At 40.1% G+C, this 25,498-nt stretch overlaps 2 protein-coding genes and 1 long non-coding RNA gene across 12 annotated transcripts in view; 2 read left to right on the top strand and 1 right to left on the bottom strand.

Moving 5' to 3' along the window:
• EVA1C (eva-1 homolog C) overlaps positions 1 to 11,863 on the top strand; it is a 42,462-nt gene extending 30,599 nt beyond the window's left edge. For all 3 annotated transcript variants that reach the window (XM_083737000.1, XM_083736999.1, XM_083737001.1), the window contains exons 5-8: positions 2,469 to 2,612; positions 8,235 to 8,303; positions 8,769 to 8,858; positions 11,283 to 11,863. In XM_083737000.1, the coding sequence (XP_083593126.1) occupies positions 2,469 to 2,612; positions 8,235 to 8,303; positions 8,769 to 8,858; positions 11,283 to 11,725 (746 nt within the window). In that variant the 3' untranslated portion in view covers positions 11,726 to 11,863. The remainder of the gene's footprint in view (positions 1 to 2,468; positions 2,613 to 8,234; positions 8,304 to 8,768; positions 8,859 to 11,282) is intronic.
• LOC310843689 (cilia- and flagella-associated protein 298-like) overlaps positions 1 to 25,498 on the bottom strand; it is a 49,452-nt gene that overhangs the window by 22,266 nt on the left and 1,688 nt on the right. For 4 of the 8 annotated variants that reach the window (XM_083737343.1, XM_083737342.1, XM_083737341.1 and 1 more), the window contains 7 exons: positions 24,722 to 24,862; positions 23,658 to 23,825; positions 22,618 to 22,685; positions 21,536 to 21,694; positions 20,338 to 20,469; positions 19,290 to 19,385; positions 18,773 to 19,192 (listed from right to left, as the gene is read on the bottom strand). In XM_083737343.1, coding sequence (XP_083593469.1) covers positions 19,082 to 19,192; positions 19,290 to 19,385; positions 20,338 to 20,469; positions 21,536 to 21,694; positions 22,618 to 22,685; positions 23,658 to 23,825; positions 24,722 to 24,860 — 873 coding nt within the window. In that variant the 5' untranslated portion in view covers positions 24,861 to 24,862 and the 3' untranslated portion in view covers positions 18,773 to 19,081. Of the gene's footprint in view, positions 1 to 13,610; positions 13,711 to 17,646; positions 17,695 to 18,772; positions 19,193 to 19,289; positions 19,386 to 20,337; positions 20,470 to 21,535; positions 21,695 to 22,617; positions 22,686 to 23,657; positions 23,826 to 24,721; positions 24,863 to 25,498 lie in introns of those variants that run through there. The other 4 variants (XM_083737346.1, XM_083737345.1, XR_014563644.1 and 1 more) reach the window with 3 other exon arrangements.
• On the top strand, positions 13,721 to 19,291 carry LOC310843984. The gene is made up of 2 exons (XR_014563852.1): positions 13,721 to 16,781; positions 16,933 to 19,291. It is a non-coding gene; the product is annotated as an uncharacterized lncRNA (long non-coding RNA).

The raw sequence follows: 25,498 nt of genomic DNA, 5'->3' as shown, positions 1-25,498 counted from the left end.
TTCCCAATAAGGCACAAGATTTAAAAGACAATTTATTGGCCAGCGGAAATGAAATACGATGCCAAGCTGAGAAATGGGAAAAGTTTTAGGTTCCAATATGTTCCTGAAGCTATAAATTGTTCTGGTTAATATTACAAATACTTGAAGGAAAAGTTATACAAAAGACAATATAACTTGTGAAAAGGATCATGTTCGGGGGCCAAACTAGACCTGATGTTAAAAAAGCATGATTGCATTTAACAAGTATTATTTTATCCTATTTTATTTATTTCTGGGACGTGGGTGGCGCTGTGGGTTAAAGCCTCAGCGCCTAGGGCTTGCCGATCGAAAGGTCGGTGGTTCGAATCCCCGCGGCGGGGTGCGCTCCTGTTGCTCGGTCCCAGCGCCTGCCAACCTAGCAGTTCGAAAGCACCCTTGGGTGCAAGTAGATAAATAGGGACCGCTTACTGGCGGGAAGGTAAACGGAGTTTCCGTGTGCTGCGCTGGCTCACCAGATGCAGCTTTGTCACGCTGGCCACGTGACCCGGAAGTGTCTCCGGACAGCGCTGGCCCCTGGCCTCTTAAGTGAGATGGGCGCACAACCCCAGAATCTGTCAAGACTGGCCCGTACGGGCAGGGGTACCTTTACCTTTACCTTTACCTTTATTTTATCCTTTCAAATGCCTCAAACATTATATCCCACTATTTGAAGTGTTGTTGTTTTTCCATATTTGGTTTGCTTCTTAAAGCTCCCAGGTCCCAAGTATGGTGAGCCCACGAATATGCAAGCTTTTATTTTTATTTTCTAGGAAATTTCTAGCACCAAGATTTAGTCTTAGAGAAACATTTTTAAAATGGACCAACAAGCAGCAAGGAAAACAGTTCAAATCACATGAATATTGTTTGTTCTGTTTAGTAAACACGGCTATTTAGGATGAACTTCTTTTCAATTATATCCTTCTTTCCAGCAGCACACAGTTGTCACTGCATGATATGCAGTGCACACATGTGAATGTGTGGAGTGCCCAATCTTTGCTGTACAGTTGGCTCTGGCTAGTCCATTGAATTGAAAGCTTTTGTGCACTACAAAACAGAAAGCAAAGTCTACCAGTATTTGAAATGGGAGAGGCTTTCAGAATCGAAGAGAAGGATTGCCAGTCTCATTAAACTCTACACAATTTATGGCTCCAGCAGCTCTGAATGATTTGCATGTCAAAACATGTCTAAAATAAAGCCAATTAGTACCTGAAAAGAACTTTCCTTCAGAAACAACAGACTCCAATCTGTTCAATAGCAGCTCAAGTCAGAGCTGATATTTTACAGCCATGTTTTGGAAATGCTTTTATGACCTCGTCTTTTCAGTGCCAGATGGATTCATGTCCACTACATAAAAAAAACACCAGCATTGCTTGGCACCCTTGTGGTTAGTAACCACTGATCACAGAAGCAAGGCAGCAGATTAAAAGAGGTTAGACAATGGACTGTGCTCTCACTCCTGCAGTGATCACATGTCAATTTGTTCCTACCATTATTGTGTGTGTGTTGCCATCTCGCTTCATTTTGGCATTGAAATAACTCTCTGAAACTTACCCTGTGAATTTCTGAGCCTAATCCCAGTCAAATCACTTTACTTCATAGATTTCCTTGGCCAAATCTACGATCAAAGATAGATGTATACTCATATACAACACCGTCGGATCAGACAGTACAGGGGTAGCCAATGTGGTGGCCTTTAGATGCTGCTGACTAAAACTCCCACCACCCCTGGTCAGTGGCCATGCTGGCAGGGGCTGATGGGAGATGGGAGAACATCTGGAGGCCACCACGTTGACTTCCCCTGAGATAGCAAGATGCAGTGCGTAAAAAGGACATGTGTTGCTGAGTCCTGATATGTTTGTAGTCTGCCTCCCAAATTCTCAAAGCTGCATTAGGATTGCCTACCTGCACCTGTCCAAACTTGAGGCGTTATTCTCCTGTTCTGGAAGAACTGCTTATCTCAAGAGACTAAAGAGAAAGAAGTAAGAAGGAGAAGATGGGGGAAAGTTGGCATTACTCCAGATCTTCCAGTAATTTGGGTTTGGTTTTTTGTTTGCTTGTTGCACGGGTGTGTGCAGGGGGGTGGGAAGGCAAAAATTGATACCTCTCCCAGCTCTCATACTGCCTTCCCGAGCTGGCTAAGTGAAGTGCTGGGCTTTGGGAAGGAGGTGTGAGACTTTGGAGGGTCCCGGATCCTTCCCACATCCTTCCCAAAGCTGGGAAACTCCTAACTAGGCTTTGGGAAGGAGGAGCGAAGACTCTAGGACCCTGTCACAGCCTTCACATTGAGCCAAGCTATTACTGCAATGAGTAGGTTTCTTGATTTAGCACTGTGTTTGTAACAGCAAGTATATATTTCCAAGCACACGTGTATATAATAGCTCATTTCTTTGAACAAGTCATTGGTATCTATATTTGTATGACTGTTTTTTAAAATTTCTCCCACATTTCAGATTGCTTTTCCTACTCAGCTTTAGCAGTATTATCTAAGATGTGTTATGGGAAACAGAGGTGCAAAATCTTTGCTAACAACCATAACTTTGGAAGACCATGCCTGCCTGGTGTGAAAAAATATCTCAACGTCAGCTATGCATGTGGTAAGAAAAATTACATTACAATTTTTTTACATTATAAAATCTGGATTTTATAATTTCAGATTGAGAAATCCACATGTATATAAAGGCATTTGTTTCAAAATCTGGGCTTCATCTTACACATGTGATCTGTATCATTCCCATATTTTAACACCAGAGTTGGGTACAGTCTTACAGTTACAGATTTATAGTACCTAGTTACTATCAATAAAATCTTGAAAAGAATAAAAAAATGAAAATAAATGTATTAGCAAAAATATTGCCCACCCGCAAAATGTTGTTCAATGAGAATTAGTGTGTATGCATGAGTGTGAGGATTCCAAGGGAGGAGATTGCAGCTGCAGCACTTCTATCCCATCTTCCTCCTGCTACTCTGCCATGTGCTAAGGCAAGGCTTGTCTTGCTCCAAGCAAACCACAAGCTGCAATGCACTCTTGGTTATACATCTTGGCTGGTCAGAAGTAAGACACACCATGAACCTGGTTTCAGATGATACACCAAGTCAAACTATAGCTTAGCTCACAGCAGCGTTTATAATGTTTGAGGTATTTTGTATTTAAATATTTTATGGTAGCTGCTCAGAGTGGTTGGGGTAACCTAGTCAGATGGATGGCTCATCATCAACATCATCATCATCAATTCAGTCCAAAGTGTTCAATTTGTTGACCAGAGGACAATAAATGTATGTTAGGGGAAAGAGCGGGACGCGGGTGGCGCTGTGGGTTAAACCACAGAGCCTAGGACTTGCCAATCAGGTTGGTGGTTCGAATCCGCGCGATGGGGTGAGCTCCCGTTGCTCGGTCCCTGCTCCTGCCAACCTAGCAGTTCGAAAGCATGTTAAAGTGCAAGTAGATAAATAGGTACCTCTCTGGCAGGAAGGTAAACAGCATTTCCGTGCGCTGCTCTGGTTCGCCAGAAGCAGCTTAGTCATGCTGGCCATATGACCCGGAAGCTCGGCCAATAAAGCGAGACGAGCGCTGCAACTCCAGAGTCGGTCATGACTGGACCTAATGGTCAGGGGTCCCTTTACCTTTACTTTTAAGGGAAAGAGCATGTATTCTGCAGTGTATTGATTTTGCAGTCACACACACACACACACACACACACACACACACACACACACAGAAACTGTTAATCACATTTCTCTTTCTCTCTCTCTCACTTGATTAATTTCAAATATGTTTCCTGCCATGATAATTTGATGCAGCCTAGAGCATTTGCAAATGATTTGATGCTTTAACTGTTTTCCACATGGCCTAATGGCTTTGGGTAAAGCAGAGTTTTGGAATGCGTGAGATGCCACACACACCAGTGGGGGCTTGTGTTGACAGACTTCCAGGGAATGAATGCAATAATTACTGTAAGCAAGTCTGTTCATAGACGTTTCTGATCATAGCATTCAGTTTGCTTTTCCTTTGTTGGTGTCTGCAGATGAAGATTAATGCATAGCAAGTGGCAAGGTCAAGTTCTTTTGTCTCTAGAGTCAGGAGAGAGAAAATACTGAAAGCACTTTGGACTAAAAAGAGCACCGCATTTAAGTATCAGTGCTGTTTATTTTTAGGTTTCTTTTCAGAGTGTTATTTATTGTCTAGCAGCCAATTTTCTTCTTCGGTTTTTGAAGCCCTGTTTTAACTTACCCACCTTTATATGTAATTTTTAAAGGGATAAATAGATCCATTCATCCCATCTTAAGAACTGCAGATTCCAGTGGGTGGGCTGCATCAAAACTGGGTGTGCCGCTCAATGGACTGTAAAACAGATTATGCAGGGCTGCTGATTGGGCTGAGCCACCTGGATCAGCTATGGGGCGGAGGTGGGTAATACGGGCTTCACTATCTACACACACTATAGGCACGATAGATGTCTGCTGAAGGTGTTGAGTCAAGTATAGTTGACATAAACTCTCAAATGGGAATGGGAGGGAATGTTTTCTTTCTAAATTCCACGACTCATAGCCTTAACCTATGCCAGCAGCTCACCTTTTTAATTACTACAGCTTAGAGCATAGATTCCAGAACTGTGTGTTGCACGCCGGTGTGTCATGAGAGGTGCTGGAATGTGCCCTGAAAACTTAATCCAGCACATTGAATGCCTTGACTGTTCTGTGGCCTGTGGAGCAAGGAGGTCCCATAGTGAAGCTTTGATCCTCCTCCTTTCCACCAAAATATGAACCGTGAGTCACCAAATCCCAAGGGAGGGGTGCAGCTGATAGGTATGGGTGAATTCTAGCACCATCCAGAAAACTCTGTCCTCCCAACCTTGAGCCCTGATGGAGTAACTAAAGGGTGGGAGACAAGAGGCTATATTAACTGGACTGCCCTGAAATTCCAAGGAGAAGACCTGCCTATTGTTTTGGGATTAAACATATGTGCAATGTATATGTAAAATTTAGACATATCTGTAAAATTTAAGCACATATTAAATGTACTTCTGGTTTTAGTCCAAAAAGGTGAATCCCACCACATCAAAAGTGTGAAAAACCCTGCTCTAAAGACATTGCGCTATTCCACACAATATTCAAAAGCCAAGCCAAAACAAGAGGGGATTTGCAACAGAATGTTGCCGTGTGTAGTGGGGGGCTGCTATTATTGCACATGCTGGACTTCCATTGAGCCTGTAATTGCTCTCTTGTGTCTGGGTGGTGCTGTTTTTGTTGCATAAGGAAAGGCACTCAGGTAATTGAGTTGGCTATTAATATTATAGGATCACTCACACATTTTAAAAGCACTTTAGCAATCATTCAGAAATCTTTGCCCAAGGCATTTTATGTACATTACCACCATTGACAAGTTATGGTTTCCCCATTTTACTCCCTCCATCTAGTGTGAATGAAGGCACTCTCCACACCTGACTTCCTACCCCAGATGCTAGTCCAGACTGCCCTCCAATAAAACTAGGACTCAGTTCAATAAAACAACAAAACAACAATTGGAAGTCAAACCAGAATTAGCTTAATTAAATATATTTCAAGACAACAATCTGGATTTACATAATAAAGAACTAATAAGTCATTTATTACAAGCATTGAAACGCAATATAACCAAAGACTGGAAATACCTTTAGGGCACAACAGACAATTGGTGTAGACCAGTTTGGGAAACTGCCCTCCTTGAAAGATTATCCAATAAACTACTGTTGACACATGGACAGATTAAGAAAGATGGCTTTATACCAGTGTGGATTAATTTCAGAAAATGAACTATCCCCCATCAGCATTTTGCTCAATCTGGTTGATCTAAATTTAAATTTAAACATACATTATTATATTCACTTTGAATCCCTCCCCCCATTCATCAATATAGCAACACTCTGATATTTTTCTTCAGGATTGTATGCCAATTTTTCTAAACACTTCATTGCTCTTTTTTGATGAGAAAGCTGCATTTAGTATTACAACCATATACAAGCAGGGAAAATAATTTAGCTTGGAAAAGAGTGCATGTAACCTAGAGAGTCTGTGTGCATTGTCAAAATGTCAAAACAACTATGATAAAAGATAATGCCTGACTTCCAAGCAGTGTGGCAAATAAACTGACACTTGAAGAGCTAGTCAAATACTGTACATGATATGTGCACCCTTTTTAATCTTTGTTGGAAGAATGTGAAATATTTCCAAATTAACATCCCAAAAATGCATTGGGGCAGACATGGATTGAAGAAAAATGTTCACTGTCTGCTTAGACTGATAGCTATTCCACTTTGGAGTTATAATTGCCTAAGGGTGTGTGTATGAGTAGTGGGGAGAGGGCCCTGCCGATTGTTAAGTGCCAGACTACATGTTGCAATGGAGAAGAGAAGATGTAGAATTAAACAGCAGCTAGCTGAAATGCATGAGTCCATTTCTTCATGAGTCTCAGGCCTAGTCATTTTATCTATGGCACTGCAGATAAAACGGCCTAATCCACATGGTAAGCCGTGAACAGTGTGCTTATTTGGTGACAGCCACCATGTGGACCAGTGGCACCTGTAAGGGTCTTGTGCTCACGACGTAGATCCTAAAATGAAGTTGGGCTTCATGCTAAATCTACACACCTAGATGGCACCACTGAAAACAGTTAGAATTACTTCCAAGGAGACATGCATTGCACTGTTACAGTCTTGATGTTTCAGAGTCTTTAGTATTTTTGGCACCACATTTTTATTCTATTACAGCGTCTTTGGGGACTAAAATAATCTGTGTCAGAGCCACAGGTCACATCATAATAGAGGTGTCAGGGCCATTCTAAAAGCATCCTCAGTGTGTTTAGCCAAACTAATTACAGTGGTACCTCGGGTTACATACGCTTCAGGTTACAGACACTTCAGGTTACAGACTCCACTAACCCAGAAATAGTACCTCGGGTGAAGAACTTTGCTTCAGGATGAGATCAGAAATCGTGCTCCGGCAGTGCAGCAGCAGCAGGAGGCCCCATTAGCTAAAGTGGTGCTTCAGGTTAAGAACGGATCTCCAGAACGAATTAAGTACTTAACCCGAGGTACCACTGTACAACTCTTGATGCTCAAGTTTGGAGAGGGGAAACATTTTGTCAATTTGAAGAGGAAGCCAGCTAACCGGTGTAGCACTGTCTAGCCTAGTCTTCACCAATCAGGTGCTCTCCAGATGTTTTGTTCCTATCAGCTCGGGGAAGGCTGGGCTATCTGATGCCACCAGGAACTCTTGCTTCCCTGCATCAGAGTACATTTCCCCATTTTTAAAAAGCCGCCCCACCAAAAAAAGACAAATTAATTGATAAACACATGTTGTGCTTCCCCCTCCACAAAGCATGGGAGTTGGGAGAGGGAAAGACTGATTTGCTGATGCAGACACCTGTCTCTTCAGCCACAAAGCTGGGAGAAAGCCAGGCTAGTTTGGTGGGTGAGGGATGTATTATGTTATGAGCTCTCTCTTCCTACGATGCCTGTCTTGACCCTAACAGGAACTCTTGGACTATTCACAGCACAGCTTGTGTTGGAGACAATGGATACAGAGAGTTACTAATAGAGCATGACTTCCCTATTGATGGTGCGCTGAAGATGTGGCTCTTGAAACAAAGGCAGACTCATGTGGTGGCACCTTATAATGAAATGTTTCTGAGCTTGCTTCTGTCTCAGTTCGGCAAAGGAGATGTGTGCACGGAAGTGCTGCATGCCTCGTAAGCTGTGTCAGATCAGTGCTGTTTTTGCTAGACTGAGCACCTATTTCGAAAGTGGGGCTGCTCTATTTAGTGTCTTTCTCCTTCCCCCTCCCCAGCAGTTGAATGGTGCTGTTACACACCATCTCTTTCCTTGGGAGACAGATTTGTGTGCAGAGCCTTATGAACAGCCTACAGCTTCAGGCTGGGATTTGTGAATCTGAAGGATAAGAACTTTTCAGAATTGACACCCATCCCTGGGGAAAATAAGCAGCCAGTGTCCTTGGCATATCTAGACCTATTTCATTGCCTAATATGGAGAATGGTATCTTGACGGGAATATTCAGGGTGGGGAGTGAAATGTGTTATCTGGCAGTTAATAATGGTTTGGGGTTTTTTGTCTTACCTAAAGTTGGTTAACTGTTTTGCCTCAACCAATGATTAATGCTTCTGTTGATGTCAAGTGCTTTAAAATATTAGCATATAATATCTCTTCTTTTCTTAAAATTTGCAGTTCCCAAATTCATATTTGCAGCAGTTGATCCAATGGTTAATCTAAACCCTTCTTGGAAGCCAAAAGAAGGTGAATATGGTCATTTTTATGGATCGCTACCAGCATTTGTCTTTTAAGTAAGACCCTACAATGGTTTGATCATATAACATGTAAAAAATAGAATATACTACCAACCAAGTGAAATAAGACCTTAGCAGGCATTTCAAATCTAGGTGGCAGAAAACACCAGGTTCAGTTACTAACATTGCCAGATAAAATGGTATCAGGACAAACACATTTTTTCCTAGAGTTAGGCCTCTTGAATTAAATGATTCATTAACATCTTTAGGATAAAGTTACTTTTTAAAAAAGAACTTGTATTTGACTTGAGATCACAGAGAATCATGGTGATTTTAAAATTAAGAGCTCCTTTTGGGTAGGATATAAAAAAATCATTTGGCTAACTTACACACACATTTTCTAACAATTTTTAAAGTACTTTGCTGGCCCTCAACTGTGATCTAATCTAACAAACCTCTCATTTGTTTTTATCAGGTATAAATATTGACTCAAAAGAATCAAGATTTCCAAAGAAAGAAGGAATTATAGTTAGCAACAGTTTGGCTATGTTTGCTTACATTAAAGGTAGAAATTGTGTGTTTTGTTTCCTTGCATTCTTCTTACCAGTAATCCTGTTGAGCATAATTATACTGTTCCAGTACAGAAAATTAAATCCATGTATAGACCATGGCTGCAGTCTATAGAGTCTGCTGTAGAGTCTGCACATTTAGAAGGACATCAGGTGGACACTTTTTGATATGTAGGGATGGGGGAGAAATTCAGTTCCTACCAAATGCATTTTTTTAAACAAAGCACAGCCATTTTTCGAAATTCTGAATTGCCAACTGCTGAAAAGAACTGTGCTGGTCTTAGCTTGTGTAAACTCAAAAGAGTTGTGCTTGTTCAAAAGCCTCTTTCCCTCTTTTACCCATACCTACAGGTCCCTTGGGACGCGGGTGGCGCTGTGGGTAAAACCTCAGCACCTAGGACTTGCCGATCGCATGGTTGGCAGTTCGAATCCCCGTGGCGGGGTGAGCTCTTGTCGTTTGGTCCCAGCTCCTGCCCACCTAATAGTTCGAAAGCACCCTTAAGTGCAAGTAGATAAATAGGTACCGCTTTACAGCGGGAAGGTAAACAGCGTTTCCGTGTGCTGCTCTGGTGCCGGTTCACCAGAGCAGCTTCGTCACACTGGCCACGTGAACCGGAAGTGTCTCCGGACAGCGCTGGCCCCCGGCCTCTAGAGTGAGATGAACGCACAACCCTAGAGTCTGTCAAGACTGGCCCGTACGGGCAGGGGTACCTTTACCTTTATCCTTACAGGTCCCTTGCTGTGGTGCTGTAGTGCTAAAGGATTTTGACACACCCACCCATCCAAGACTCCCAAACTTTTGACATTTTGTCTACACCCATTTTGATAGGCAGCCCTTGGAAGGTTGACCATGGGTCAATGTTGCCCTTGCCCTGTGCCCAATGTTGCCCTTAGCCACCCCGTTTTAGTGAATTTTGGTTGATTGCTTTTCATTGTTCGGATGTTTTTATCTTTCTGGTTTCTGCTGCTCTGTTCTTTCTTTTAAAATGTTTGTTTGTTTATCACCATATTTATATCCCACCTTTCTTCTAAGGAGCTGAAGGTGGCACACACACATCTCCCCCTTCCCATGGTACCCTTACCATGACCCGGCGAGGTAGGTTAGACTAGGAGGTGGGAACAGGCCTAAGATCCTTCAGTGAGCTTCATTACTGAGTGGGCATTTGGATCCTGGTCTCTAAGGTCTCACATTGGCTTTAGTGTTTTATTGCATTTTAAACCAATGTATTGTATTTCTGCCCTCCTAACCTGACCCGGAAGCCTCCTTGAACTATTTTGAATGGCAGGAAATAAACCCGGAATGGGGGACCTGTGGCCTTCCAGATATTGCTCTAAACTCCCTTTCCTTTTTGACCGTGTTTGGCAGTGTTTGATGGGAGTTGACATCCACAGGGATACAGGCTCACTATCCCTCATATAAACATTCTAAATAGATAGATATAGATAGATAGATAGATAGATAGATAGATAGATAGATAGAGATAGATAGATAGATAGATAGATAGATAGATAGATAGATAGATAGATAGAATGAATCTTTCTAGGCCCATAAAATCTGACAGCTGCTCACTTCAGATCGTTCTATGGAGATTTGCAATCACATTTTAAAGTAATTTGGATGCAGTTTATCTAGAGCTGCCTTATGTAACACTAATGCTGTTTTCTATGAACCTGCTTGGTTCTGGCTCCCTCTGCATTGACCAGAATGCCACACATTAATAGACCAATGTGGTATACAGATGACAGATACTGGTACATTGTTGTGCTGCTTTCTTCGCATGCTATGTGTGGGGGTCAGAGGGGGAGCAATAACATGTGGTTATCCCTAATGGCGGGTTAAAAGTGCTTGCTTTGAAGAGGTAAAATGCGCTTTTAGGATTAAGTGCTTTGGGATGATCATTAGAACTGTACAGGTAGGATTTAGAACAGAGATACTCAGATATTGTTGCATGGTCTTTGAAGCCAAATAGTACAAATGCCAAAAGTAAAGAACTAACAATAGCTGGTGAACTTTTCCAGAAATAGGCAGCTCTGAGGCAGATACAAACAGCTTTTCAGCGGCAAAGCTTCCCCTCTGCTTTCCCCCTAGAGCAGCCAGCTTCCTAGTGAGTCACACATTTGGCTGAAGTATGGTACCGCCTACACCAGGAGAGAAGCACTTGGAGATCTAGCCTTAGGCTTTAAGGATTATGGTGCCCACACTTAGACGGCTCAGCTGTCTCCCTGTGCCATGGTGCTTTGTGGTCAAGCAGGCAGGATCAGCTAGCCAGAGACAAGTTAGCAGAGCCTGGTGAACCTTGTAGGCTTGGATTGGCACAATAGGACAGGGCCTTTTCAGAAATGAAGATCTTTCATCACTACCCCCTTGTCTGGCCCTCCCTTTATAACCCTTTAGTCTGGGATTTTGTTTCTAATTTCAGATCACCCTGAAAGAGCTGCTCTCTTGTTTGTGTCTAGTGTTTGTGTTGGCCTCGTGCTCACACTCTGTGCTCTGGTGGTCCATGTGTCATGCTCTAATGACCTGGAAAAACTGCGGAGGGTCAGAAAGCGCTTGATACCAGAGGACAAAAAGGCTGGGGAAAACAGTGAAGAGGAGGAGGAAGAGGAAGAAGACGACAACGAGGAGCAGGAAGAGGAAAGAGAGGAGTCTTCCAGTTCTGATTTTCCCGATGAACTAGCAGGGTTCTGCAGGACTTCCTATTCAGCTTATTGTTCAATGGACCCAGCTGAACTTGCTGAAAGGATAGAGCGGAGAGAACAGATCATCCAGGAAATCTGGATGAGCAGTGGGTTGGATGCATCTCCTACTCGAAGCCTCAGTCCATTTTATACCAATGAACAGCAATGCATTTGTTTTGGATGAAAAACGCTATTTTTGCAATAAAAAAGAAGAAAGGGGGGAAAATGTACTTTCTGTGAAGGGACATTTGCAACTCCTAGAAATAATTATTTGCAAAGTTATATTATTAATAATTATAATAATTAAATGCTTTAAAATATGTGTGTGTTGCATATGCTGACTTTATGCCTCTGATTAATTGTACAACATCATTCTATCTAAACCATTTCTGTTTGAAAATGACTGTATTAAAAACCAGCACAACACACATTTCCACTAAGGAAATTACATTCCTGAAAGGTACTGAAGATAAAAAGAGAGGCCACTGCAGAACTAAATGGGTCACTTTGCAGACTTCTTTTCAAAATACAGTAACCTTTAGAAAAATCCCGTATGGTTTAGGCCAATCAAATCTAAAGTTAAATCAGAAATTTATTCCTTTAGAGAAGAATGTCTCCCACATTTAGTCACAATCTGTAGGGAACTAGAAGAACAAAAGGAGGAAAAATGTCACTTCCTACTTGTGATACTTAGGAGTTGTCTGTTCTTTCCCTCTGCAGAACTCACACGTTAATGTAGTAGCATAAGATATACTGGGGTGGAGTGGACTTTGGCTTTTCATTTCCTATTGTTTTAAAGGAAAATTGGAGCTTGGGAAAAATTAATAAAAGGGAACATTTCCCAATTACTAATTAGTGAGCTCATACTGAATCAGAAAACCTTCAGCCTGATTCATTTCCTAGTAAGTCAGGAAGCTAATAAACTTGCCAAGAAGTCCTTAAAAAAAAAAAGAAGAATCAAAGAATTGGAAAGGACAGAAAAGCAGACTATTGCAAGGCCAGAAAATGCATTCATAACCCCCACCCACAACGGACTGATCCAGACTGCATGACACCAGCAGAGCAGGCACACAGTGAGAAGGTGCTTATATACATTTTAAGAGTGTACTCTTATGTTGGTAGCATTAGTTTTTGCAGCCCAGGGTATTATCATTAGATTTACTGGCAAAATTGGTTAGCTGGAATTTAGGCTTAATATTATGCTTCCCAGTGGTGGGGCTGGGGAGGCATGCTTTTTTGAGGGGCGTGACCAGGCACCCCCACGAGGATCCTGGAGGTGGAGAGAGGCTGCAACGTGCGAGGTGCCCGGTCCGACACCCTCAGGGGCGCAGCCCTGAGCGTAGTTAGCTTAGACTCCACCACTGATGCTTGGAGCTCTTCTGCTCCAAAATGTCTAGTTCTGAAACTGAAACCTGGAATTCTTTCAATAAATCTGCCTCATGTAACATTGAGTTTCAGAACTTTCCCAGCATTGCCAAAGTTCATTAATTAGTAGCTTGTAGACTTACAAGTTTATCCTGTGTAAGAATGGTTGCATTTTCATTGCCTGGCAAAATCCAGATTCCCTGGCATATATGTACCCTGGTGAGTGGAGGCTGGTCTATTAGGGAAATGGGGCACTGCCCCACCAACCTCAAGTCTGACACCAGTTAACGCCTACCTGCTTGTCTTCTTACTTACCTGTTCAAGAGGTGGCACTGTCTTCTTCTTGCTTAGTCTCAGTGCCACCTCTTGTAGAAGACAGCAGGGAGGATGGGGACAAGTGTAGCTCATTGGCTGTATCTATTGGCTCTGGCTCTGGCTCCACCTACTTTCCACCCTAACAGGCCCAATGGGTACCAGTCACCCTTATTATGCACAAGGTTTGTAGTGTGTACACATTACATTTTCTGGCATAAAGATCAATGGTTTTGAGTATACTTTTAAAAATGCAATTTGTAAAGAAGTCCCTAAAAGCATTCTAAATTAAACAGTAAATAAAGGGGAGTGGAGCTGGGGCAGAGGGGGAAAGAGGAATAACTTTTATGAAACGTCCTGAAAAATTGTCAACTTGCAGAAAACGAGAAGCCTGTTTGGAAAGTCCTGCTCTGAATTTTGTTGTTGTTGTTGTTACTGTTTAAGCTTTGAGGAAGAAATCTGTGGTAGTTGGATATCAGCAGGTTGCAAATACTGAAACAACAAGAATTATAAAGTTGCCAGTATCTTAAAAATAAAAAATAAATCTAAAGCCAAAGGATACAGTTCCACAAGGGGGCACACAGTGTCACTCTAAAGGTAAGGACTTCCAAAGATAACAAGAAAGAAGAGGCTTAGCAGTGTATGTTGTATGCTCAAATACAGTGGCATTGATTAAGAAACAAATACTATAAACAGTGTGTGTGTCCTAAAAGCAACTACCGGTACCTATTAGGGTCAGCTTACCTTCTTACTTTATGTTTAATGACACTACATTCTGTTACAACAAATAACTTTTAGTATTTGTGGTTCAATGTAAACCTTTAATGGAGATCAGTTGTTTTAAAAATTATATCATTTGCCCCTTTGAATAGCTAGGCCACCTAGGAATCAAATGTTTACTATTGTGACTGCCCATTCTAAGGAAGAAAAAGAAGTTGAAAATTAATCCTTTTTGAAACCCAAGCCTTTTATCCAAACTCATTCAGCTGTTGCATGTACAACATTTCTCTGAGGCCCAAAGCATGCAGCTGCACCTCGGAGGTTTTTCAGGACGCTATTGTGATCAGCCAGCCAAGACACTGCTGTTTGAAAGGTGTGGTAAAGATGACAATGGAATAGGCGTGGCATCACATTAAAGCAACCTTGAGGTTTCCTTTCACTCAAGTGAGGACCTGAAACAGTTGGAAAAATATAAAACGGGGGTGTCAAGGAGGGAGGTGGATTGGAAACGGAAATGCCTTCAAAGCCAGTCAACTGGCTTGACTCAAGCACTGTGAAGTGCCTAGATCTGCCTTGTAACACAATCTATTCTACTGTAACATAGCTGAGCACCATAGACAAACTTGGATGCTTTCCTTCCAAGTAAGACAATGAAAGCCATTTGGTAACTGAAAGGACTTGCTCCAAAGCACCATTGACATTGAAAGGATGGAATGACTTTGATGGTGGTGTTTGTTTTGTTTTTAAGATTAGATTCCTTCTATGACTCAGAGTTGTTTTTAATGTGTGGTTATTTAAAAAAAAGCTCACTGAAAGTTTTTACTGGTTCTGCTCCACAGAGAATCCTCTCTCAAACTGAAAGAATGTACAGCTCTTAAAGGAACACTGAATTAAGCTGCATAATGAAATCAATTAGAAATGGTGGATAGGAATGGAGGAGAAATTCGATTCAGTTGGTATTTAAAGCTGAATCTATTAAATTCACACTTTCTAGAACAATATGCAAATCAAAATACAGCTATTCTTTGAAATTCACTCTTACCCAAATTTTGTAATGCGGTTCTTCAAACAAGCAATGTTTACAAAAATGAACATATTAGGGGAAAGTGTGCATACAAATGAAGGTATCGGTGAAAGTAGCATACAAAAGTGCCTTATATTTGAAAAAATTGCTTGCAAAAATGTGTACATTAGTCAAAACTGCATACGAAATGTGTGTCTGGAGAAATTTGCACAAAATGCTGATGAATCCTCAAAAGCTTTTTCTTTAAATGCAAATTGCTGCAAAATGTGGAGAACTGAAATTAGGATTGGAAAACTAAGAAACTGATATCTTTCCATCCCTTATGATGGATATGTTGATTGCCCACACAGTAACTTAGATGGTAGTGGTGATGAGGCAGGACTGTGGATTAGCTCTTTGAAGGAGTCATTGGTGGTAGTACTGTACATCCACTGAAATTAATGGCACTAATTTAATTTCAGTGGGTCTACCCAGAGTAAAACTTAGTTGAATGCCATCTATTGCTCCTATCTGCAGATGGATGATATCCCACTTTCCTGGCCCCACAAGAACCTAAATTTTGTTCTCATATAGGGTACACTGTATTAGTATCAGCATAGGCAGACATAGAATAATTCATCCAAATTTCATTCTCACAAAATATCCTATGTACCTATAGCACTGAGGGAGAGTGGAATGCATTACTAATACCCAAAGTCCCCTCCTCCATAACATTCAGATGACCACAGGCAAGTAGTTAAAATCAGTAAATGCCCACATGGATTTCTCAGTAAAATACTACTGTACTGAAAAGTTATAAACGGGAACTTTTTTAAGGAGTTAATTAAACTTCAATTTATTATTTATGTTTCCTTGTAAGTCCTCTGCCCCCCCCCCACATTATAATCTTGGGATAAGAAATTAAAAGTGTGCTTTTTTTCCTTGTGAGGGAAGTGCCAAGTTTCCTCATTTCTTTGTAAACTTCCTCATTCCAAGTGCCCAAAATTTATTGCAGTACAGCATGTACTTGTTGGTGTACAATGAAAGGCAAGTCATGTCCTTGAAGCTGACAAGCAGCATTTGTATTGTAAAGTATGTACTAATTCTGTCATGCATGTTTGTTTTTGCTTCATCTCAGCTATGCTTTTTAACAGTATGCTTTTGTCCATAGTATTGTATGGCAGAGAGAGACAGAAAGTACATCAAGAATTAATCTCTAGGTCACTTTGCATTTGATCTTCAAGGGTTTCCAATTCCCTTCTAAATTAGGCTACTTAAATGAAGAACGTAGGGTGTATGCACAGACCAAGAATGACTTTTTGAGTGACAGAATTGGGAGCTGTGCTCAGACACTGTAAACAAAGTTAGAATCCCTGCTCTATAATAACATCAGCTGGCTGAAACTGATGGGAGTTGTAGTCCAAAACGTCTGGAAGGCACCAGGTTGGAAAAGGCTGTTCTAGACCTTCCATCTAGTAACAGCAACTTCCTGTAGCCATCTTACCTCTTGAACACCCTCCCTGGCAATCCGATCTCCTCCTCTGTCAACCTCCATCCTCTCCTTAAGTGTTGTGCCATTTCTTCAGTCTTCTTTCATCCTGGTTCCCTAATTCAAGTTGCCTGCTACTCCTCCAGGTTTTATTTTCTTAGCCCAATCCTTCCTCTAGCTTCCTTGCCTCCACCTGTTTGTTCCTTAAATTCCCTACATACCTGGACCTCTTTTCACTCCTCAACCTGCCTGTGTGAGGTTTAATCCTAGCCAACCTGACTTTTCCTTGCTTTCCAGAGAGCACTGTAAACTGCTTAATTCCCTCAGCAACTGAACATTCTGTATCACTAGGTGACCAGAGCACGCCAGGCATTCCTATCTTCCACTGCCTCCCGCAGTTTGACCAAACTGTGGGAGGCAGTGGAAGACAGGAATGCCTGGCATGCTCTGGTCTGTGGGGTCACGAAGAGTCAGACATGACTAAATGACTAAACAACAACAGGTGACCTATGCCAGGATCTGGAGGCTTCACCAACACAAGAATAAATGCAATACAGATGGAGCAGAGGACAGAAATTCATGGACACAGACTGCTTCATGGCACTTTTCCTTCTTCTAAAAGTGATTGATAAGCACTATTTCAAAAACACTGTTATTAGTTTTGCCTTTGGGTCTTTATTAAACAAATCACACACATCTCTTATGGTTGTGTACCAGCCTGGACATGGATGTCTTGTTACCTACAGTGATGTAAACTCCAAGGCAGTATTGCTCAAGCTCAGAGATTAGATTCTGAATATGCTATTTTAGAGTATCAGATCTTCCACCCCCTGCACTGTGGACACAAAAAACATTCAGACTAAACATAGGCAGCATACAAGCAATGTTGTTAGCACTATTAAACTGAAAACTGATCCTTTTAAATTGAGTTCAGTTTGCTAGTGTAATCATTTGAGCTTCTGCCCAGCGAAAGGTAAAACCAAAGCTAAGAAGGGTAATGCTGCTGTGAAGCCTGATAATTGTTCTGTGTGTGTGCAACTGCTGTAATTTTAAAGTGTCTGTACAGCACAATGTAGTAAGGGTGGCTATAAAAGTATGCATCTCTCTCTCTTTCCCTGTGTGTGTACCATATGCTCATTGCTTTTGCTCAGCGCCAATCCCAAAATAATAGAGTTAAGGACATGCTCCCTATGTCCCTAGGAGTAATGAGCCTTACCTTGGGCAGCAGCTCTGGCTCAGATTTAGATGTATGTGGCGGGTCCAGCTAGATTAGAAAGACCAACAGCAAAAATCACAGAAGAGCATTCTTACCAAAGATACTAATCTTCACACCCCACTTTCCATTTATTTTTTAAAAAGGAAATAAATTCATTTGTTACTCTGATACCAGATCCCGTTGAGAAATTTTATTCAGATTACAGAGAGACTTCCTGGTGTTGCCTTTAAGATACGATGTTATTTAAAAAGAACAAATTATCTTTGAGTTCATGGAACTCATCGTTCTTTTAAAAATATCAATTGACTTTCTATTTCAGCTCAAGTCTACAGTATTGTTGACTGCAAGGTTTTCTGGCAGGACAGCTATTTACATCCTAGCAATTATTTATTATGCAATATCTATTTCCTGCCTTTCCTGCAAGGAGCTCAAGGTGGCATATAGAGTATCCTTCCCATTTTATCTTCACAACAATCCTGCAAAGCAATTAACCCGAGATATTAAAAAAGCACTGATCAAATTGTCCTTACTGTGGCTGCTCAGATGACCAGGTTCCATTAAATGATACGTATTTTTAAAAATATTTTACACCGCCCTTCAAGGCAACAGGGCTAGATTATGTCTGATAAATCCACACTTCTTTCAACCATAATTTAAATAATGCCTAATGATTATGTATGGCAGGAGTGTAAAAATGACCTGATTCTCCACATGGTTGGAGCTAGTTGCTTATCCATTTATCTCTAAAATGGGTAAAGTAGGAATAAACAGTGGATACCCCAGATTGTGATGAGTTCTCCATTAATGTTTGAATCACACAGTTGCAAACATGGGTCCGGAACCAGAATTCAACTTCTGCAGATGAAAAGGCTCCTTCTGTCCATTGAATGCTTTGATTCAACAGAGGGATCCCATTGGTAGGGAGGAGGAAAGGACTTTTGGCCATTCCTCTCTGGAACAGTGTGGTAATGCTGGAGGCTGCATAGGGAGGGAGAAATTGGCACTGGAAGGAGTGAAGTCTGGATTCAACAAATGGTCTACACATTAAAAAAGTGTTGCCTTCTAAAGTAGCTTACATCATTTTGAACACCTTAATTACAATGGACAAACAGAAACAAGACAGCTGTAGAATGACAACAACCAGTTTAATAATATGACAGCCATGCTGGTGAACTAGTTAAAAATATAAACATCCAATTTGTAAGTCTATTGTAGTGGATTCACAAAATAAGCTTTAGTTTTTTATTTCTAAAAGGCAAGTGTGTCAAAGAGGCTGAATATATTTTGCAATCAATCATAACAATAGATCACTTCTACAAAACTAGAAGCTAATATTTCACAATAATTATAATGCACATTTTATCATCCATGTTATTTGTAAACCTCTGTGGATTAATTTATCTTGTAAAAAGGAAAAAAAACTGCATACATAGCTTCATTTGGGTCTCCACTTAATGTCCTTTACACCATGAAAATGTCTTTTCAAGGCATGACTGTCAGCCCATTCAGAATCTAAAAATGAATCATCATCATTTTCTTCCAATTTCTGTTGGGGAAATAGCAAAGAAAATGTGTTTAAAACTGCAAAAATGTTTACCTGCATTGTTTTCAACAGCATAAATACCACAATAAACCCTAGATACCTTGAGTTCCTCTTGCCTTCTGTGATAAAAAAGGATCATCTGTTTGTGTTCTTCACCACTTATGACAGGCTCACGGGCTGGAGCTCCTTGTCCTTTCTGGAAAAATAAAGCAAGTTTGTACTCACTGGCACTTTTAACTATTCTGTGACATAATAAACCAAGGTTTAAGTCACTGCCTGCCAATTACCTGTGAACCTGTTGTGAAAAGATCCCTGTCCCCCATGACAGCTAGGGCCTAAATGACATTTCACAGGAGGGCACAACTATGTTTGCAGAGGAACTTATGGTCCTTGCCTTCATACATACATCATCTATTATAATGATAAGGATTTTGCCATTATGAAATATAGAATTGAAGAAGCACAAGCAGCAGGAGAAAAAAGAATTTCAATTGGGTTTTAAGGGTGGGTGTACAAGCAACAAGCACAGCAGTATAGGAGAACTGCTGCACAAAATAAGTTATTCAGGTGCTTATTGATAAACAAAAGCCTATACGTTTATTCCAGGTCTTTCCTTACAGCAGAGACTGGGAACTGTGACCCTCTAAATCAGCAGTTCTCAACCTGTGGGTCCCCAGATGTTGTTGGACTACAACTTCCATCATCCCTGAACTCTGGCATTGCTAGCTAGGGGTGATGGGAGTTGTAGTTCAACAACATCTGGAGACCCAAGGTTGAGAAAGGCTGCTCTAAATATTTGTTAGACACCAGCTCCCATCATCAATACTGGCTTGGGCTGATGGGAGCTGAAGTCCAACAACATCTGGAAGGCCACAAATGCCATATATGTTTCTTATAGTCATCCTTGGATTCACTCAAAAAGGCTTCCTATACTTAAAAAACAACTTAAGATCAAGTAGCACATCTCTAATACCCCCTGTCATGTGTGCCTCAAGGGGTGTTGTATAATATAATAAAAATTAATTCTTACACTGCACCCAGGTTAGAAAAATAGCTATTCTTGGCCCAATGAGTATGGTGTCATGGTTTGTTCCAAGGCACCAAAAGAGAAATGAAATGCACTGAAATGTATCAAGAGTTTCACTTACTTTCTGTATCTTCACAATAATTTTGGTTTTCTCATTTTTGCCCACATAGTCAGAAAGCTGCTTTGTTCTCTTCAGTTCTTTTGCTGCCCACCACAGTTGTGCCTCTGGTTCCTCAATAACCTCAAGTGCAGCCTATGACAAATTAAGTCATGAAATGCTTAGCAGTTTCAACAAATATACCAGCCTCCAGATGTTTTGGACTACAACTTCCATCAGCCCCAGTCGGCACAGAATTACAGTCCAAAACATCTGGAGGACACCAGGAAGGTTGAAATACACAGATTGCAGATTGGGAACAACTTGTCTAACAGACAGATACCCATTTCATCACTAAAAACTAAACAAATATAATGACTAAGACAAACTTTGCAGTGTAAGAAAATGTCCCTCCACCCTTTAAAAACAATCAATAGGTACAAAATCTATTGCTGGTGATGGAAAGTAAGCACTTTCAAAGAGTGCACATATTCAATTATTGGTGAAGTACTACTATGCAGAGGGTATAGCCTCACTTACTATTTTTTAAGTGAATCATGAACTAAAACAGGCAGCCTTAAGTACAACATCTTCACTGATTCTGTGAGATGACAAGTACTGGGATCGAAGGGTACACAGATTTCATCAGTTCTAATTAATTCATTGTATTCTTGCTAAATTTTTATTTATGTGTGATGTGGTATCAGTTTCATCAATACAGACTTCAGCATTTACGTTCCAATTTCAAATCCATTTTTAAGATGGATCTTAAATAAACAAATAAACTGTGTTATCCTAGAAAAAAAGCTAAATGGTAATTAAAGGGAATTTCATGATTTCTAACAAATGTTTATTAACTCACCGAATTTTCACAAACCTGAAATCATTATAATATAATACTACCTCTCCCTGCTGCCTTTCAAAAAATAAGTCTGCAGAAATGGTTACTTGCCCTGCAGTATACAGGGAAGGGAAAGGACACTTTGGTCCCAGTCTCTAACCAGAAAAACAACTGCAGCAAGAGGAAAAGCCATTTTTAATTCAAAACATATTCAGTTGTAAAAGTCACTTAGTTACCTTTGGGATGGGGCAGGATATAAATCAAATAATTATACGAATAACACACAAATGACTACATGTTCTGCAAAAGCCCCAACTTTTTAATTCCAGGAAGGGCAACATTTTTAAAACTAGAAACCATGTAACCCAAGTAAATCATTACATGAGTTCCTGACAGATCTTCTTTATCTTCAAACTCCATTCTAATTGGGTCATATGGAGGGAGTCCCATTGGGTAAACAATCATTACAGCTCCTCGGAGCTGGTCCAGTGCATCTTTCACCATATCCTTATTAACACACACATTGGCTTGCACTTGTTTCTGAAATACAGACAGAAGACATTTAATTTAACAAACCAACAAAGCACAAAGAATGTTTTCCTTGCAGTTCACAATGTGACTCAGCATGACATTTGAGGAAAGCCAAGTAACAAAGAACGCCACACTTCGCTTTTCTGCCTGATGCATAAAGGATCAAATGTTTATTTTACTGTACGCGATATTGGGTAAGATAAAAATGAAATCTCTTGTCAAAGATTCTATTTAAAAGATCTGTGGCAAATATGTATAAGACCCAAACTTGCAGTCAATGCAAAATTGGATGCAGAATCACCTCTTTTATGCAGTATTTACCATTTTTTCCAAAGTGATTAAAGTTTCTGGAGCAAGCCAGCAGCATGGTTTACTCAGAGGACAATAAAAGGCTCACCAACCACTAAGGGGGGAAATCAAGCATTTGCTCCGCTTTCCCACTAAAATCAATAGAATGTATAGATTTACATTATATATTTTAATGGACTTTTAATTCACAACTCCACCCTCAAAAGGAAATGTGAAGCTAGGAGAAGAGAGACTCCTTGTGGACAATACCTTTATTTCTACTCCATGAGATATTTTTGATTGGGAAGAAGGGGCGGGGATTAAGCATCTACAAACTGCTTTTTCTATACAACTATTCAAAAGAAACTTATATACAACAGTCAATAAGGTCAAATATTCTACAAAGCTACTGATATTTCTAATCCACACCGCCAAGCCATGGGGTGATATTGTTGATTGGCTTGCAATGTGACACTTCCATAGCTACACTGGAGTGGCAAAATGTTGCTGATTTTGGTCATACAGAGATCTTTATGACCTTTGAATAGGTACGTTAACATGAGCTGTTTGATAAAATTAAGTCCAAATTTTAAAATGTTAATTAATTGCCTCAAATACCATACGAAAATATAGAAGTATCTTACCTTAGATATTAGTGCCTTGGCTTCTTCTACTGTTGCTTTTAAAACCCGTTTCATTTTTTCATTTGGAGCTTAAAATAAGAAATCTGCATTTAATATGATATGGTATTATATGCAGGCTGACTATATAAAAAGCAATATTTTTACATAAAATGTTGCCACTGTAAATGTCCCTCTTAAGCCAGGCATCATTAAACCTCATATTCTTATTCATTCTGAGCAGACCCATTGATGTTAATGACTGGCATTTTTTTATTTTAAAAAATATAATATAAACATTTAGTAACTGTACAGACAGCCTTGTATGTTAATTTCTGCACCTATTTCTTGGCACAAGACAATCTGAATGGTGTCATTTCTGAATGGTGCAGACAGAGAATTGGTTCTAAAGAAGTGCAAATTATATTCCACTCATACAGCAGTGCTTTCCTGATTTCAGCCACTCTGCAGCCTCTGGAAGACCCTTTGAAATGGGGTGATATGGTGGAAAAGGGGTGTGAACAAATGGAAGTGACTTTTAGCTGCAAAGAGAACTTCTGAATCCAAATAATGAAATGTGCAGCTTTTGTTAGAGGAATTCAGGCTCATCTGATGCTAAAAGATTGAAGAGCTCCTTCCCTTTCCTAGCAGTACTGCTTCATTTTAGGCAGCCAATTTAAGTTTTCTTGCTGGCTGCATGTACTTGCACTTTATAACAGCTCACTTATCCAGAACATAATAGCTACATTGTCCCACTGTCCATTATAGCATGTATCTTGCTACTGATGTTGAACTGGGGCTTGCCAGAATATAGCGCTAAGCATAAATACAGGCACACTTTTTGGATTCAATAGAAAGGTCCTGAGTATGGTTTTTATATACCCTTGCAAATATGTAAGTCTGATAATGAAAATAACATAACTAGCATTATTTACATAACCTACAGTCATTTTTCAATATGAAAAAGTATGCAGGATCAAAATACCAAATACATTTCTTATAGAATCCTCTCTTGGCTAATTATATACAAAAAAGTCATGTATGCTTAAGGTACATTTATTTACCATGACCATTTCTTCGTCCAATTTCATCTTTTTTAAAGATGCTTTCACCACTTGGAATACATTTTTCTGCCCATTCATCCTTCAGCTTCAGCTCTTCTATTTGCTCATCTGTCAGACCTTGCATGTTAGGAGGTAAGAAAATACCATGTACTGCCAGTGTTTCTATTTCTATAAAAAAACACAGAGAATAGGATAAGATGATAAAATTATGTCAATTACCCTTTATTTATTTAAATTATTTAAGAAAAATCATATACCTCTTGATTTTAATAAAAACTTCAAAGCAGTTTACAAAAACCCAACATTACAATTATCAATAAAAACAATTAAAAACAGGTACAGTCATACCTTGGAAGTCAAACAGCTTAGTTCCCGAACATTTTGGCTCCTGAACGTCGCAAACACAGAAGTGACTGTTCCGGTTTGCAAACTATTTTTGGAAGCTGAATGTCCGACGTGGCTTCTGATTGGCTGCAGGAACTTCCTGCAGCCAATCGGAAGCCGCACTTTGGTTTTTGAATGTTTTGGAAGTCGAACGGACTTCCGGAACGGATTCCGTTCGACTTCTAAGGTAAAATGTATTTTAAAAACATTCAAAACTAAAACCAACAATAAACTAAAAAGAGATAAAAGCACACATAATTTCTTCATGTCTGGCTAGGCATGCTTAAACAGAAATGTTTTAAGCAGGCACCTTTGGCTCTCTTATTTGGCAGAGATTGCTAAATAAATGAAAAACAAAAATTGGGCTGTTGTAGAATTAGAATATTAGCTTAAATTATATCCTACAGACACGATTTAAGAAGTTTATTGTTCCTTCATCTATGTGGGTAATTCAAAGAACTATTAAAAGGCTTTTATTTTATTTAAGATAGCAATTCCTAACAGAAAGATACGCCAAACTGTCAGCAAATTTATGCAGCTCGTCAGTGCCATCATAAACAGTAATCCTTGCATGGCATATGTAACCCATAGGGACTAGGAAGGAAGCATTGCCATAGAAAATGCTCATTTTCCACAAGAAAGTTGGGGTGGGTGGGAAGGCAAATGGATACATTTCACACCTGCACAAACACGATGAACTTTGAGCCTTCCATTGTAAATCTTGGTCACTTCCTGTGTTAAATCTTCAATGGAAATGCTGCCTGTTGTCTCCAGCAGAAATTGGCTCTCATCACCATTCTTCACATGGAGCAAAACCATTTCTGCAAAAGCAGAGAAACACAGACAAATACTAAAGAAAATGTGTCACCATTTATCAGACAAGAACAGGAAAAAGGTGTCAAGAACCTTGCAAATAAACATTTTGGGAAACTGACTATGAGAGCCAAACACTATAGACAGGAAATTTGTCCGATACCAAGTTTACAGTTGCACAGTTTCAAAGCAATATAAAAGGAAATAAAGTCTCCTAGCCTCCAAAACAGGACCAGAATGTCAAAGGTTCATTGCGAGGCTTGAGAATAAAAAAGAGTAAGCAAGCATAGGAATTCCACACTAAAAGTCCTAAAATGCCAAACCCTACCCATGTCACTTAGGAGGATGAGGATGTGGAAACTGTTATATAATTATTTATTGTATTTAAAAATCCTACAGCTAAGTGTGGTATAGAGACCATTCCATAAAACGGCACAGACTCCGCCCTATTTTGTAGGTTAAGGGTTGTTATTGTTTTTAAATCAAAGTTATTGTTACATTGCATGAAGCTGTGATATTCTGAAATCACTTTCTATACAAGATTCCTTTTATAATAAGGGTATATGTAGCTCTTACTTTAAGCCAAGACTCATTCTCCAAAGCTATGAACTCTGTCTTAGAGCCTAGTTTCACTAAAAGTTCCA

Source organism: Podarcis gaigeae (assembly GCF_964106915.1).
Source record: "Podarcis gaigeae genome assembly, chromosome: 4".
Taxonomy (NCBI): Eukaryota; Metazoa; Chordata; class Lepidosauria; order Squamata; family Lacertidae; genus Podarcis; species Podarcis gaigeae.
The sequence above is the reverse complement of the archived record's forward strand: the minus strand, read 5'-3'. Positions and strand labels throughout refer to the sequence as shown.